The 15,690-nt window shown below is 33.6% G+C and overlaps 1 protein-coding gene across 2 annotated transcripts in view; it reads left to right on the top strand.

Annotated features, from left to right (window-relative positions):
• LOC129906757 (mucin-2) overlaps window positions 1–15,690 on the top strand; it is a 175,379-nt gene that overhangs the window by 47,260 nt on the left and 112,429 nt on the right. For both annotated transcript variants that reach the window (XM_055982657.1, XM_055982656.1), the window contains exon 2: window positions 5,991–8,582. In XM_055982657.1, coding sequence (XP_055838632.1) covers window positions 6,123–8,582 — 2,460 coding nt within the window. In that variant the 5' untranslated portion in view covers window positions 5,991–6,122. The remainder of the gene's footprint in view (window positions 1–5,990; window positions 8,583–15,690) is intronic.

The following is a 15,690-nucleotide window of genomic DNA, read 5'->3' on the forward strand; positions in this document are numbered from 1 at the left end:
AAAAACCCCTATTTGGACACTTCCGATAAGGGTTTTTGAAAACCTTTTTATTTCAGCAATAATGTTAAATTACAATAATATTTTTTTCTTAAGATTTTGTTATAAATTTCTTGTGTTTTTTTACGGACTTTCAAAAAGGAGGAGGTATTCAATTCGTCTGTTTTTTGTTTTGTTTTTTTTTTTTTTTTTTTATATTTGTTACCTCATAACTTTGGACTTAGTGAACCAATTTTCAAAATTCATAATTTCATAATTTTGTTTTGGAAAGCTGGTGCCTACAGTGTGGTCCCATTTCAATTTCGTTCAGTTCTGGCTATAGAAACTATGAGAAAAACCATAAAACCATTTTTTTGATCCATGGAAATCGGTTTTGTGTTTTCGATAAAAATGATTATTTAACACTGAGGGAAAAGTCACCATAAACCAACGTATAATCAATGACAACCACATTGATTTAACAACTATTCTAAATGATTTTACGTTGAAGATGAACATTATAAAATCAACGTGGAAAAAAGGTTAATTGTTGGTGGTTTCGTAACTTAAAGCAACATAAATCTCAGTAGTTCATCTTTGAAACAAAGACGTTTCAACTTCAATTTATTTTTTCTCAAGATTTTATTTAGATAATTTTAGATTTTAATTTTTTTTTAATGGGGCCTTAAATTAGTTTGATTTCTCTTAAAATTGCCTCAAAATAGATCAATTTTTCGAATTTATTTTTAATTTTGTTTCCAGTTGCTAATTAATAAAATTACATCAAAATTGCAAAAAAAAATTGTATTGCCTTTAGTAGTTTTCAAAAAGTCCATCTCTGTTTTGTTTATATTGATGCGGTCGTTCTTCAATAGAACCAACATGAATCTAAACATAAGCAAAGTACTTATACATCAATACATAATATAATGGAAATCCCAAAATGGGTCGTCGATTAATTTGGTGGGAAATTAATTGACATTCGAACGACAGAATGATAAATGAACCAAATTTTCGCATAATTAATGAAAACACAAATGAGTTTCTGCAGATTTGAAAACAAATTAGTGGTTAATGGATTTTGCCTTTTCTCTGCCGGAACTAAAATAACCCTAATACTCAACAAAAAAAAACATAATAGCATAGCTTCACAGATTGTTATATTCGGTTCGACAAACACCACTCGCACACTATGTAGGCGAGTGATATTTTACAAAAGGACATCTTTTTTTTTTAACTTTTAATTTAAGCAAAATCGATGTTGTTCCTATAGAAACAAAAATAGATTTAATTAAACCCTTCGAACGTGAAGTGATGTTCTTTTTTGAAAACTTTTACCATTAAATTTTGGTTAAAACTTTTTTCTATTTGGTTTGAAGAGGATAATTTAAAATCGCTAGCCAAAAAATCTTTGAGAAACAGTTAGAGAAAGTTTTTTTTTATTGAATTTTACTTTCAATTGAATTTTGATTCTCTAATTTCATAGGCATTCCTCGTATATAGAATAAAATAGGCTCATAATAGAAGGAAATAAAATTTATAGGTGTTATTCTTAATATTTAAAATGAAATCATTTGGACCCACTGGTAACTGTTATACAAAGATAGATTAGCTAAGAGTAAGTTAATTGCTCATTTGAATTAGTTTATAATTTTATTTTCTAGAACTAGAAAATATGAATTTATGAAATCCAAAAAATATGGACTCAAACCAAAATCGACTTCCATTAGGAAAGTGAAAGGAGATATTCTTTTTACTTTAGTAGTAAATCTAGCCCTATTAAAAATAAGTAGTTTGAGAATCAGTTGATCCGAAAATTCTCTCTTAATTTTAATGCTCTGACTTGTGCCTATTATAAAGCCAAAAAGATGTAATGACGATTGAAAAGCATCCAACATAACAACATAATTCGACTATAATTTTAACCGGATAATGGTTTATTTATTAATAAAGAGATTAGGCGACAAAACAGAGCCTTGTGGCACACCATCAGTATTTAAATAGTATTGAGTATTGTGATGCTTAATTTTCAAAGGCTGAGGTAAGCTCGCCGGAATCTAAGGTTCGTTCTGAGGAAAGCAATCTTAAAACTCAGTTAGAGAGAAAACACCGAATTCTTTCCAATTAGTAATATTCTTTATTCGTTTACTCAACTAACTACTTTCTTATTTGCAATTATTTATTCTTTTTTTTTTATTTTTTTTTTTTTATTTATTATATTTTTTTCTTCATTTATTACATAATAATATATCCTAACATGCTCTGATTAGAAAAGCCCTGCCTTGAGTGGGAATTAGCCCAGGCCCAAGGTGATAGGGAATATTCCAAGCACACCTCCTAACGAGGGTGAATAGAGCGCTACCTATAACTCTCGGCGAAAGCCCAGGCTCAAAATGAGTGGGAAGTAATTAGGTCCCTAAAGCACAGCCTCCTAACGAGGGTGAAAGAGTTATTTATTAAAACAAAAAAACTTTTATTGAAAATAGGAACAATTAATTAAAATTGAACCACGGTCACCATAACCAAGTTGCTATTCAACTCTAGTAGCGGCGGGAGAACTACTTCTTTATTGTTCGAAGGTTGACGATTCTCGATTTTCTTCGGAAATTTCACCTCTACTTACATATATTTTTACTTAGACTAAATGTGAATTGTAAAAACTAAACATTAATTCTAGTACAAAATTACACATTATAATAATTCTTAAATATAAGATGTTGTTGTTGTTGCTATTGATGGTGTGGTGATGGTTGGTACGCTTATAGTCCGGGTGGTACGGTTGCTTGGAATTCATAGTCCGGGCATACAGTTGCAAAATTGGATTTCGATAATGCAGGTGATGGTAGTGGAATGGGTTTATAGTCCAGGCGCTACCGGTTAGTAGTTCAGTTTATAGTCCGGGGGTATATACATATAGAGAAATGTAACGCTTCGTTACAGTATATGGCTCAAAGCTATTTAATATACAAATTTATCTATCAAAGAAGAATCCCCACAAGACCAAAGATGTATATCAAAAAGAGATTGATTGGTACAAATTGATTATTTTAAATTACACGCAGAGTTGCTAGTTTCTATGAAATTTTGGCTGCTGTGGGTCAAAGAAGATGCATAAGGACATGTGTACTAGGGTGCTCCATTTGTTTGGATTTCAAATTTCCGTTGTTCCCCACCTAAAAACTGGTTACATAAATGTATTTTCTATTAAACACATGAAGTATCAACAAGCTCAAAGTTTTTTATTAGCTATGCTATTCTAGGTAGGTGCCCATTCCTTAAAAATTTTTTTTCAAATTAACCTGTTAAAATTAGTTGGGATTTTGTATACTTTTTTATGATATGCCTTTCTCATTTATAAAAACCGTTAGTTAGTTGATATTTTTGGCACATTAATTTTGTTTATTTAAATTCGTCTGTTGGTATATTTTTGCATAAAAGTTAAAAAAAATATAAATGAAAAATGAGTTATTTGAAGCGAAAGAAAGATGAAATTTATTTTCTTGGTTGTCAAGAACTTCTGGGCTAATCATTTTAAAAAAAAATTCCAACTTCAAGATAAGTCCTATTACGGTATCATCAGATAATAAATGTTACAAAATCTGATACTTCAAAGCTGATGAGCGCCCTCTTCCTATGAGTTAAGAGGGCTAAAACTTTCAGCATATAATGTTGGTATTGATGTGTTTAACAAAATAAGAGGTGGGGATGTAACAATTTGTATGTTTTATTTTTTTGCCCTGTAACGTGGACCACACTAATCTGTACATAAAAAGTTATTCAAGGTTAAATGTCAAAAATGTTGGTTTTTCATATATAACTTTTAAACCAAGGAAGCTATAAAAAAAGCTATATGAAGAACTTGTAGATTTGGTAGTTCCGTAAATAAAATTATGATACTTTTTGATTTACGAGCAATCGTTTAGAACATATCCCGATTTTAAAATGTATCGTTGAGTCCAATCGAAAAATTGTATTTGAAAACTTGTAGATTATGTGCTCCTCTATACAATAATGCTTTTGTTTCTTTTTTGTTAAAGCTTTCATTCAAAAATAAAAAAAAAAGTTAAAACTCGAGTTTTTTTTAAATACATTTTTATTTCACTATATAGACTAAAGTAGCGTAAGATTTACCTAATCTTTTCTAAGTTAGTGTGCTTGACAAAAAAAAAAACATTTTTCAATTTGGTTGATAGTCAAAAATTACGGTTTTCGTACTTAACTCTTGAAAAACGCGATTTTTTTTTTAATCATTTAAACTTATTTTATAGATCATGATGTTGCAAAAAAAAGCTTACGATGTGCTTTTTCCCACTTGCAATCGTTTCGAGGATATTAGGTTACAGAGAGAGGACTATTGGGATCGGGTCAAAATTCTGCTTTTTTAACCAAAATTCTGTTTTTCAAAATTCTGCTTTTTTTTAAATTCTGCTAGCATTATACAATACTTGAACAAAAAAATTCTGCCAATTCTGTTTTTTTTTTTATAGCATATGCGATGCGCTGACTAAAGAAAAATACACCGCATTAACATTGGTACTTTTATAAATTTTTTTGTTTAAGTCTCGCAAATATTTTTTAAAATGCATAGACTGACTTTCTTTCAAATAAAATCTATAACTTATTGGAACCGATGTTGTTTGATACAAAATATTTCTTTTCTTATTTAAATTTTTGAACATTCATCTCTATTTGATAAATTAAAAAATTTTAAATTATTTTCAGAAATGTTTCGTATTAAAAACCTTTTCTATCAGAATTTTGAAAAACAGAATTATGAAAAGCAGAATTTTGAAAAAAACAGAATTTTGAAAAGCAGAATTTTGAAAGCAGAATTTTGTAAAGCACAATTTTGAAAGCAGAATTTTGAAAACAGAATTTTGACAAAAGAATTTTGACCCCAACCCAGGACTATTCGATAAAATAGGGTATCGTGTCGTAAAATCTGTACAAACTCGAATATAACTGAAAATTGGTACAGAGCATTGAAACATCGATAAAATTTAAATGAAAAAGTCCCTGAAAATCCCATGTATAAATATAAAGTTATTCAAGGTAAAATTTCTAAAATGTTAGTTTTTCATGTATACCTAACTCTCAAGCGGGAGAAGTTATCCAAGTTAATAAAAGTTTACTATTAAGGCCGTGTGTGAATTGCGTTAAATAGTTGACACCGTGTACAATTTTTGGCACTATTGAGGTGAACAAAAACATTTCAGCTGTATGGCTTATTGTTTAATAGTTTTCTCAGCCTCTTTTCTGCCATAAAACTCCTTTTTAATAAAAAAAAAAAAAACAAAACCAACTGCAAAAAAAATTTAACTCAAATTTAACCAAGTCCCAGTGCCCAGTAAATTTTTAACAGCTGAAAATTTTGTATTCACCTCAATAGTGTCAAAAATTTTACACGGTGTTAACTATTTAACGCAATTCACACACGGCCTAAGAATGCTCTTTTGGTTAAATATTTTCAATTCAATTCATAGGCTGTAATGTGATCTACAATTAGATGTAAGGTTTACTTTTTTTCATAGCCAAGTCAAGTATCGATATAACTTGGATATCTTCCCTTCGCTTCAGATTTATATATGAACAACTTAAATTTTCGACATTTAAGCTTGAATAAATATTTAGGCATATTTGAGATTTCAGTTATTTTTGACACTTCAAATTTCGTTGTAGTGAATTTTATGGAGACAATGCAACAATCTTTGGTGATAAAATTCAGGTTTTGAACATATTCTCCTCTGGTGGTGTCTGTCCCAAAAAAAAACGCCTTTTCACCTTGAACATTTTTAAGTCTGCTTAGAAATTAGATTTTTTGGTTTATGTTTTAAATAAAACATTTTTAACAATTTTCATCAGGCTATCAATTTTGTCACAGTTTTAATGTTACTAAATCCAAATTTCGTCTTTTCTTTTAGAAAAAAGCACCCTTTTACCCAATATAATAACTATTTATTCCAAAAACTATAATATCATCAATTTAACACTTTGTTCTCTGTTTTCCATTGCAGATTTCAAAAAACCGCAAACACTATCAAAAGCACTTAAAAAACAAAAACTTCATCAAAAATAATGAATCAAAAATTCATCTACAGATAAAGTTTTGAAGCCTCTTGAAAACCAACATTTTATCAGCCGAAAGAATGATAAAACATCCCACAACCATGAAATCAAATATAACAACAAAAAGAAATAAAGCCCTACCGTTGGTGCTTCTTTTCTTTATAAGTTGTCCCATTGGGTTAAACAGCGAATCAAATACAACTCCCTCAACTAGTTATCACAGCAGCAGCATTAGTCCCGCGTATACTTCATCATCAACAACAACAACAATAAGAGAAAATGAAGAAATTCAACCTTTCACGGATGTGCCTCAAAAAATTTCAACCTTCAACCCTAAATCACTGCTTTCTGTTGAAGTAACAAGAAATCCAATTGTTGTTGCTGATGATGGTTCCCAAATCAAAATGTCAAATCAAGTGACTACTTCTTCTTCTTCTGTTTCTTCTTCTTCTTCAACGGCGACGACCACGACGACGATGGATGCCTCCTCATACCCATCTTCATTATCATCGTCCGAAGCATCATCATCATCAATCGAAAACACAAGCAGCATGCTTCGACCCACAATCGTTGTGTCTACATTGGTTCCATCGACTGACCCCTTGGAAATACGTGAACCTATTTCCAATCAGCCTGAAACCGATCAAGAAAACACCGATGAGCGTCCACCAGCATCATCTACTCTAGTTGCTGGTACAACAACAAAAACAACAACTAGCGAAGCAACCCCAACATTAAAACCCTTACCAACATCAATCCCCACTCGAAAGCTGAATAAAACAAATGACCCATTATCCATGACCACGACCCACGAAACTCTGATTAATGACGTACACGTGGAAAAGAATCTAGGAAACGGTCTGTATCGAATTAAATTAGCAGAAATTATAACGGACCAATTTAATGGCGGAATTAATCAACATCTGGACAGTCCCAATGAGAATTATATTTCTTCTTCCCCTAAAACTCATCCAACTGATGCCGCCGCCGCCGATACAATCGAAGCACCAGCAAGTGGTGGCAAAATCAATATTATTGACTTGTATCCCTTAAAACTGGAAGACTTCAACCCAATTATTAGAAATTCAAATGAAAAACTTATCCGGGAGAAAAATATTTACTTTAAAGATTTGCCAACCAAATGGACGAGTCATTCCCAACAGCATCCGGTTGAAGAGGAAGATGATCGGAATATGTTTCCAAATTCATTGGACATAAATACACCCATTGAGTCTCGCATTGGGCGCCATGATTCAACTGCCGCCGCCATAATAAGAATCCCATCAGTCAATCGACAAAAGGGTGGCAGTGGTGATATAACTGATTTTACTGGTAAACTGCTTCAGGAGAAGGATGGTGTTATAACGGAAATTGAGAAGAAATTCCGGTTCGATGAGTTTGAACAATCAACAACAAAATCGACACCAATTTTGTCGACCATCACTCCAAAGTCGTTAGTGAATCCAAGGCCGAGACTGATGGTGAATCATCAAATTGAGTTCATCGACAGACGAGTGAAGAAAAGTTTCGATTTTCCGTTGCATCATGAGGCTGCCTCAAGGGTTGGCTTCTCAAATACAAAGTTTAAAACTGACAATGCAAAGACAGTAGCTGGAGCAGCAGCTGACACTGTAGAAAATCATCTTGCCGATGCACATCCAGAATTTTCCACTACAAAGTTCTACAATAGCAAGGAGTTGTACAATGAAATGCTTCAGCGGAGGAGAATATCTGCTGCTGCTGCTTCAATTCATACAACAACAGAGGGCGCTCGTGTTGATACAACACCAACAACATCCACAACAAAAACAACACCGACAACTTCAGGCCACGATTTACACTCGACAACAACTTCAGCTCAGCTAATTGCCACATCCAACAAATACACTAGCGCCAGCGTACCCATATCTAGTAGCACGGATCTTGAATCTGAGGCAATTGGAACGAGTACACGTTCAAAGGCATTAAAACGTGTTAAAATTGCATTGCAAAAAAGCATCGGCACTCAGGTGGCAATTCCGTTTGAACGTGAGACAAATACACCTAAGGATAGTCCTCCTCGGACTAATGAGGAAAAGCCATCATCCTCATCAACCATGCCAGCAACTCTGTCTTATTCATCTCCAGCCCCTCCTTCTTCGATGGATAGGAAAATCGAAATACGATCCACAACCTCAACGGATGTGTCATTAACACCAACTCCATCAAATAAAGTTAACAATGTGCAGAGAACCATCGTCGGTGGTGGAAGTTTATTCAGAAAATCGTCTACCCCTAGCCTCAACTCGAACTCGAACGCGAATGTGAATCCTAGCCCGACCCCTATGCCATTTTCAACTGTCGATAGCCAGTCAACTACGACGACAACGACAACAACGGGTCCAACAAAGGCTTCCAAGTCGAAACCCATTTCGAGGCCACGTATCCTTTCGCGTCTGCAGGAAAAAATCAATTCCCTGGAGTGCGATATACAAACCCTGCCATCGGAGTCTCATATATGGCGTGGCAATGAGACGCACGAGCTGATGCTGCCAGTTGTGGTGAGTACGTTGTATGTTTGTAGAACGTTTTTTTTTTTTCTTGATATACTCGGCTGAGCAGGTTGATATAAAAAAAAGAAACGAAAGAACAAAAAATGTTTCCTTTCTTCCATAAGTTACCGTGACGAAAAAAAGGGTTATCTTTTCCTTATGTTGATTTCGCCTATGTTTGGTTAGCTCTAAAGGACCAGCAGATGATTCATGGTAAAAATGCTTTTCAAGTAAAGTTTCGCTATCTTGTGCTCAATCTAACGAGTGCTGTTAAAATTTTTGATAAGAATGTTTTACATAAAAAAAATTAAAAAAAGGAATCGGCCTTCTTTCAACATTTTTCCTTGAATAAATCATAGATTTTCATAATTTTGATATTTTTGGCGTGAAACTAATGAAAGATTTTTAAAAATTCAATCATTTAATAGGGTGAATAGGGGTAAAACAAAACTGCAAAAAAATGGCTATTTTCTAAACACGACGTTGAAGAAAGTTCTTTTTTAAAAGATTGATGAATTTATTGTTTGGCTTACAAAGGTATTGAAAAAATTGTTAAAAATTTCAAAACCAAGTTAGGTATGAATGGTTTTTTAAAACTAAAGCATGTGATAGACCTTTGACAAAGTGGTGATTATAGGTAGAAAACATTTTTTTTTTACAATTTGAAAAAAGCATTCAATGATAATGAAAAAAAATAAAATTTTTTGTAGGCATCGTAAAGATATGATTGAAGCATCATATTAAAGCTGAAATAATAAGCTCTTAGCTGATATAAAATTTGTTATAGATTGTCATATAAAAAAATCGACTTTAAGGTAATGGAAGAAAAAATTAGTTTGATGAAAATTTATTGGATTCAAAAAATTCTAGCTCTTTTTGTAGATGTCGTACAAACATGGTTGATGTGAGTATTTTGAGTTGAAAAAAAAGGCTTTCTGACAACCACTTTTTTTTAAAGCAAAATCATGCAACCAAGTCGTTTGTTTAAGGATTTCGTCGCATATGCTTTCACAATAGACTTGATTGATTTAGATGATGTAGGTGTTTATCCCTTTTCATTTTTTTTTTGTTTTTTTTTTTTTTTGTTAGGGACTCAATTCTAAATAAAGACTTTTGCTAAGCTTGCGGGATAAATTCGTATATTCTTTTTGTTATTTATGATATTTGTTCTATTCACGTAAAAAATTCACCACTTTAGTAAGGCGTTTTCGGCATTGTCGGCGTCGTTTTCCCATCCCTAATCTTGAAAATATGTTTAAGATTATATTTTTTTTTTTCTTCTCTTTTTGGCTGGAATAAGTCTATAATCGCTGTGTACTTCTGGCATAAAGGATGAACATCTGTCATTTAGGAAAAACTGTTTATTTCAATAAAAAGAATTCAGCGTAACCTGAGGTTTAATTTTATTTCAAAAGGATGGGTAGATGGATGGTAGATTTAAATTTTGTAGAAATTTAGCGTAGGATTATTGCTGTCATTGCATATAGCATTTTGGCATTTGATAAGATAATTATAAGTCACAGATTTTGATTGGTGAGTTTAATTCAGTAAAAAGAATACTTCAGTGTACCAGAGTCCAAAAGACTTAAAATATGTGCTTTGTTCGGTTCACTTTAATCTTTAAGAGACTGGAATTATATATATATAAATTAAAACAAAAAAGGTGTGCTATTAATGTGAGGGGCACTATATCTCTATTCTGCTTAAAAAAAGCTACTTTAGAGTTCAGCAATTTATCTTTCAGCCTGTCTGTTTATAAAAGGAGCTTAATGCCGACTGTAAGCGAGTCGATTTTTGCATTGCGGTGAAGCTTTTCGGTGTTAGTTGACTCGTGTGAACGTAAGCCTCAGGTGACTAAAGTGACAAATCTCCAAAGAAGAATCCTTTTTGAATTTAGCCGTGTGACTTATTGTGTGGTTACATAAAAAGGACACGTGAAAAGTCGGCATAAGTCAGACATATTAGTCGATTCACTTTAAACTAGTACTAGTACAAAAAGGCTTCCAAGCTCTTGATGCAGTCAATCTATTTAAGAATGAGACAATTAAAAACTCCTCTGGAGAATCGACAACAAGTAAGAGGTTACTACCTTTATTCATGCTAACTTTTGACAGTAAACAAAGTGTCGAGGAGATTTATAAAGTTAGATCTATCTTGGGCATAGCTGTTAAAATTGAACCACTCCGAAAATCTAAAGTTGTTCCGCAGTGCAAACGTTGCCAAGCTTTTGGTCATACCCAAAAATATTGCAACCGCGAGTTTGCTTGTGTAAAGTGCGAAGGAAAACATGCAACTAAAAATTGTCCGATGAGCAAAGATCAGAAAGCAAAATGTGTGAACTGCCAGGGTAATCACCCGGCAAGCTATAGAGGCTGCCCAGTTGCCAAAAAATTCCAAGAGTTCAAAAGCAAAAATACATCTGCTAGAGACAAACCCAGAAACACAGTAAATACCGATTTAACTGCTGAAAACAATACTAAGTATGAACCGCCTAAAAAAGCTGTTCAAAGTAAAAGCGATGAAAATAAAGCCTATTCTCAGATTCTAAAAAATGTGCGGAAGAATGAAGAGACTTCCATAAAAGAAATGCTACACCTCATTCTTCAAAGAATTGATAAACAGGATTTGAATATCAAACAGTTAAGCGAAAAAGTCGCTCTTAAAAAACAATGATGGACAGAACACTTAAAATCGCTACATGGAATGCAAACGGTCTTTTACAACACTTATCCGAATTAAAAATCTTTTTAGATCTAGAACATATAGATATTTGCCTGGTGTCCGAAACTCACTTCTCCAATGGGCAAAGTCTAGATAATGTAATAGAACACTATTCATGTTACCACGCTCCACATCCAGCTGACAAGGCAAGAGGTGGATCGGCGATTCTTATAAAAGAAAGCTTAAAACATTATGAAGAAACCAAGCTTACTAATGAAAATATGCAAGTAACAACTATTAGTATTGGTATGAAAAAGAAAGAGTTTAAGATAGCAGCTATATACTGCCCACCAAGGCGCTCCCCGACAGAAGATGACTATACAGATCTATTAAATCTTCTTGGGCATAACTTTCTTGTTGGTGGAGACTTCAATGCGAAACACACCCATTGGGGTTCAAGACTTATATCAACTAAAGGCAAAAGACTTTTCCAAGCAGGCCGTAAATACAATTGCGAATTCTATTCCTCCAGGTCGCCTACTTACTGGCCTTCCGATACTAACAAAATACCAGATCTTATTGACTTTTTCGTAGCTAAAGGAATCAAACGAAATCACATTAGTGTCGAAGGTAATTATGACTTGTCATCAGATCATACTCCAGTGATTCTAACACTAAGTGAATCGGAAGTAATAGAAAAAAGTAATCCAAAGCTTGTAAATAAGAAAACAAACTGGAGTGATTTTAGAGAAAGGCTTTTAAGTTTTATAAATTTAAGATCTCCCATGGATACAATCGAGCAAATTGACCATGAAGTGGAACAATTTATTGCTGATGTGCAACAGGCCGCTGAAGAAAGTACTCCAACATTTTCTAATAGAAGGCAAAATGAAATAAAATATCCTTTAGAGATAAGAGAGTTGATAATAGAGAAAAGAAGAGCTCGAAGAAAATGGCAAAATACTAGATTTCCAGATGATAAAACAACGTTTAACCGTATAAGCAACAATCTTAAAAAACAAATTTATAAATTCAAAAATGATTCACTCAGTACATTCCTAAAGAATTTAACGACTGATGCTTCAACCGATTTTTCGCTATGGAAAGCAGCCAAGCGCCTGAAAAGACCGCAGTTACTAAACTCTCCCTTGAAATCTCAAGATGGGAAATGGATCGGTAACCCAAAAGAAAAAGCTAACCTTTTCGCGGAGCATCTTGCGAATGTTTTTAAGCCATACCCAACAAACGCGGCTGAAAATAGCTTGCAGTTAGTTGATAAGATAGATGAAAGTGAAATACCAATTGTAAGATTAAAAGAAATAAAAAGTATGTGTTTACATCAACTATCAAATAAAAAATCACCAGGTTACGATCTAATTACTGCTCAGGTTATGAAAGAAATGCCTTTGAAAGCCTTCATAAAACTCCAATATATAATAAATGCATGCCTTAAGCAACGGTATGTCCCACACCATTGGAAAATTGCTGAAGTGATTGTCATACCCAAGCAAGGTAAGCCACCTACAGAAGTGACGTCTTACAGACCAATATCGCTTATACCAATTATGGCAAAAGTTTTTGAAAAACTGCTTCTGAAGAGACTTAGCAAAATTATAGAAGAAAGAAGGTTAATCCCAAATGATCAGTTTGGCTTTAGAAATAAACATTCCACGATAGACCAAGTTCATAGAATAACGGATGTAATAGAAAAAGCATTAGAAGAAAAACAAGTCTGTTCAGCTATTTTCTTAGATGTTGCTCAAGCCTTTGACAAGGTTTGGCATGAGGGACTTGAGTACAAACTGCAAAGGGATCTTCCCAGACAGTACTATGAAATATTAAAATCGTACATCTCAGACCGATTGTTTAGAGTAAGGTACGATCAAGAATATTCGGAATTGAAGAAAATAGAAGCCGGTGTACCACAAGGAAGTGTCCTAGGTCCTACCCTGTATTTACTATACACAAGGGATATCCCAGTTGGGAATCACACCATAATGGCTACTTTTGCAGATGATACCGCAATTTTGGTACCCGACAAATGTGTCTCTAGGGGAGCAGTAAAGCTGCAATATGCCGTCGACACAGTCAGAGATTGGACCGAAAAATGGCGTATCAAACTCAATGAAACAAAATCTTCACATATAAACTTTACAAATAAAAAGATAAACAATATTCCAATATTCATTAATAATCAAGCTGTACCTTACGCCAATACGGCCAAATACCTTGGAATGACTTTGGATGCAAAGCTAAAGTGGAAAGATCACATCAAAAAGAAAAGAGAAGAACTAAACTTGAAATATAGAAAAATGTACTGGTTACTTGGTAACAACTCTGATTTATCAACCCAAAAACAAAATAATGCTGTATAATCAAGTACTAAAGCCTGTTTGGACCTATGGTATCCAATTATGGGGCTGTACAAAGAAAACAAATACCGAAATCATCCAAAAATTCTAAAAGTCCTTCGTGGAATAGTTAATGCACCTTGGTACATAAGAAATAGCGATCTACATCGTGACCTACAAATAGAAACGGTTACAGAAGTTGTTAAAAAATACGCTGTATCGCATAATCAGAGACTGCAAAGTCATACCAATTCTGAAATGGTGTCCGTCTTGAATACAAGAAACCATGTTCGGAGATTAAGAAGAACCAAGCCTCATGAGCTTATGGTCTAAAAAAACATGGGAAAGTATTAAAAGTTTAAACTTCCCCCAAAGTGATTTTACAAAGTTAAGAAAGAAAAATCTGATGTCGATCTCTCAAGATTGGTCCTGATAAAGAGGTGGTTTTAGTGGTTAAGAGTCCCACACTACTTGGTGTCGAATACTGCCAAGTGTCTTTTGAAGATTTCCTCCCGTCAAAAAAAAAAAAAAAAAAAAAAAAACTTCAAACTTTGTACTTAGAAATTTTAACTGATTTACAAATAAGTTTTGGAAATGATTTTTAGGGCCAAAAAACAACGGTCCCTGCCGTATACTTATTTTAGAAAAGTTAAATTTTCTCAAAAATGGCTATGTGTTTAAGAAATACTGTTAAAAAGGATAAAAAAACGGTTAGTTTTTAAAGTCCACCTTTAATCCAATTTTAGACGCATTCGATTTTCTTGCTAATCATGGGTAAAAGATGAAGCTTCAAATACTTAATATAATATAAATGCTGAGAAACTATAAAGATTCGTAAGCTATTTAGTTAAATCATCAGAGATTTTTTTTCTCTTTTGTTGAATAGTAATCCATAAATTGTGTACAATATCTTATTTTAAAAATGGTTTTCCTTTACGCTACCGTTCGTCGTCGTCGCTGTCGACTATGGTGTGAAGTCGAACTGAACTGTTTATAGCTGTCCATACCTCAACATCATGTAGTAACACTAAGATAGTAAAAGTCTTATTCTGTGACACTTAAGACGCTTGGTAAAGGGCTCTGCTACTCAATTGGCTTTCTAGACTTAGGAAGAGTATTCGACAAATCTTAGCGCTTCTGGTGACGATTCCAATGGTGGAATCAGCCCCGGGTTGGAATTGAGCTAGTCATGTATAGAGTGCAGGAGTGAATATTTTCAAATCCTCAATATCGCTTCTAACTGCACTAAGAATACCCTTGTTGTCCTTTGTAGTCCTCAGTTTGGGTTTTGCATGATTGCCAGATTCATTTTGCATTCTGCTAAGGTTTGCGAACCTCTTTCCCGCGATCAAAAAAGCTCATGAAAGGTAGTGGGGTATTCGTTTCTGCGTTCGGACGTCCATTTTACTGAAAGAATATCTATCGTGGATAGCAATATGGTCAATTGATGGATCCGGATAATTGGCTTGCCCATGTTCCTCATTTCGCAAGTGATGTTGTGGAGGTTATGCTTTATGACTGTGCTTCTAATCCTTCTTTTTCCAACATTCTATTCAAATCACCGTAGACTGTTAAAATATGACAACTAGAGTTTTTGTAATATCCCGTGGAGCAATGGTTAGTGTGATGGACTCTGACGCCATTAGAGGTTCTGAGTTCAAATCCAACCTCTACCACCTAGACTTTGTTTTTCATTTGCCTCCTGCCAGAAATGGACAAAGTCACTAAGAGTGATTTTTAATTAGCAGAGAGCAGAACATTAAAAGAGCAGCTATTAATACCTGCTATTTAATCAGTCTTTAAATAACTGTTAACCCTGCAAGTTACTCCTTAATTTTTTTTCTGATTTGCAATATGTTTGAAAATATGGAATACAAAATAAATAAAATGTAAGTGACCATTTTCGATACTTTTAATAAGAAATAACTCCTTGAATGCCTGCCCTGAAACAATGGTATTTCAAATTGGTCTTCTCTGTTTCGTAATCATCAAATTAAACCTTTCTCTACATCTATGCTTTTTTCATCGTCAATCAAATTATTTTATATAATGAAGAATAAAATGCCCACAAAAAGCAGTGAAATATTAAAGAGCCGAGAGCATTT

This window comes from Episyrphus balteatus, chromosome 1, assembly GCF_945859705.1.
Source record: "Episyrphus balteatus chromosome 1, idEpiBalt1.1, whole genome shotgun sequence".
NCBI lineage: Eukaryota > Metazoa > Arthropoda > Insecta > Diptera > Syrphidae > Episyrphus > Episyrphus balteatus.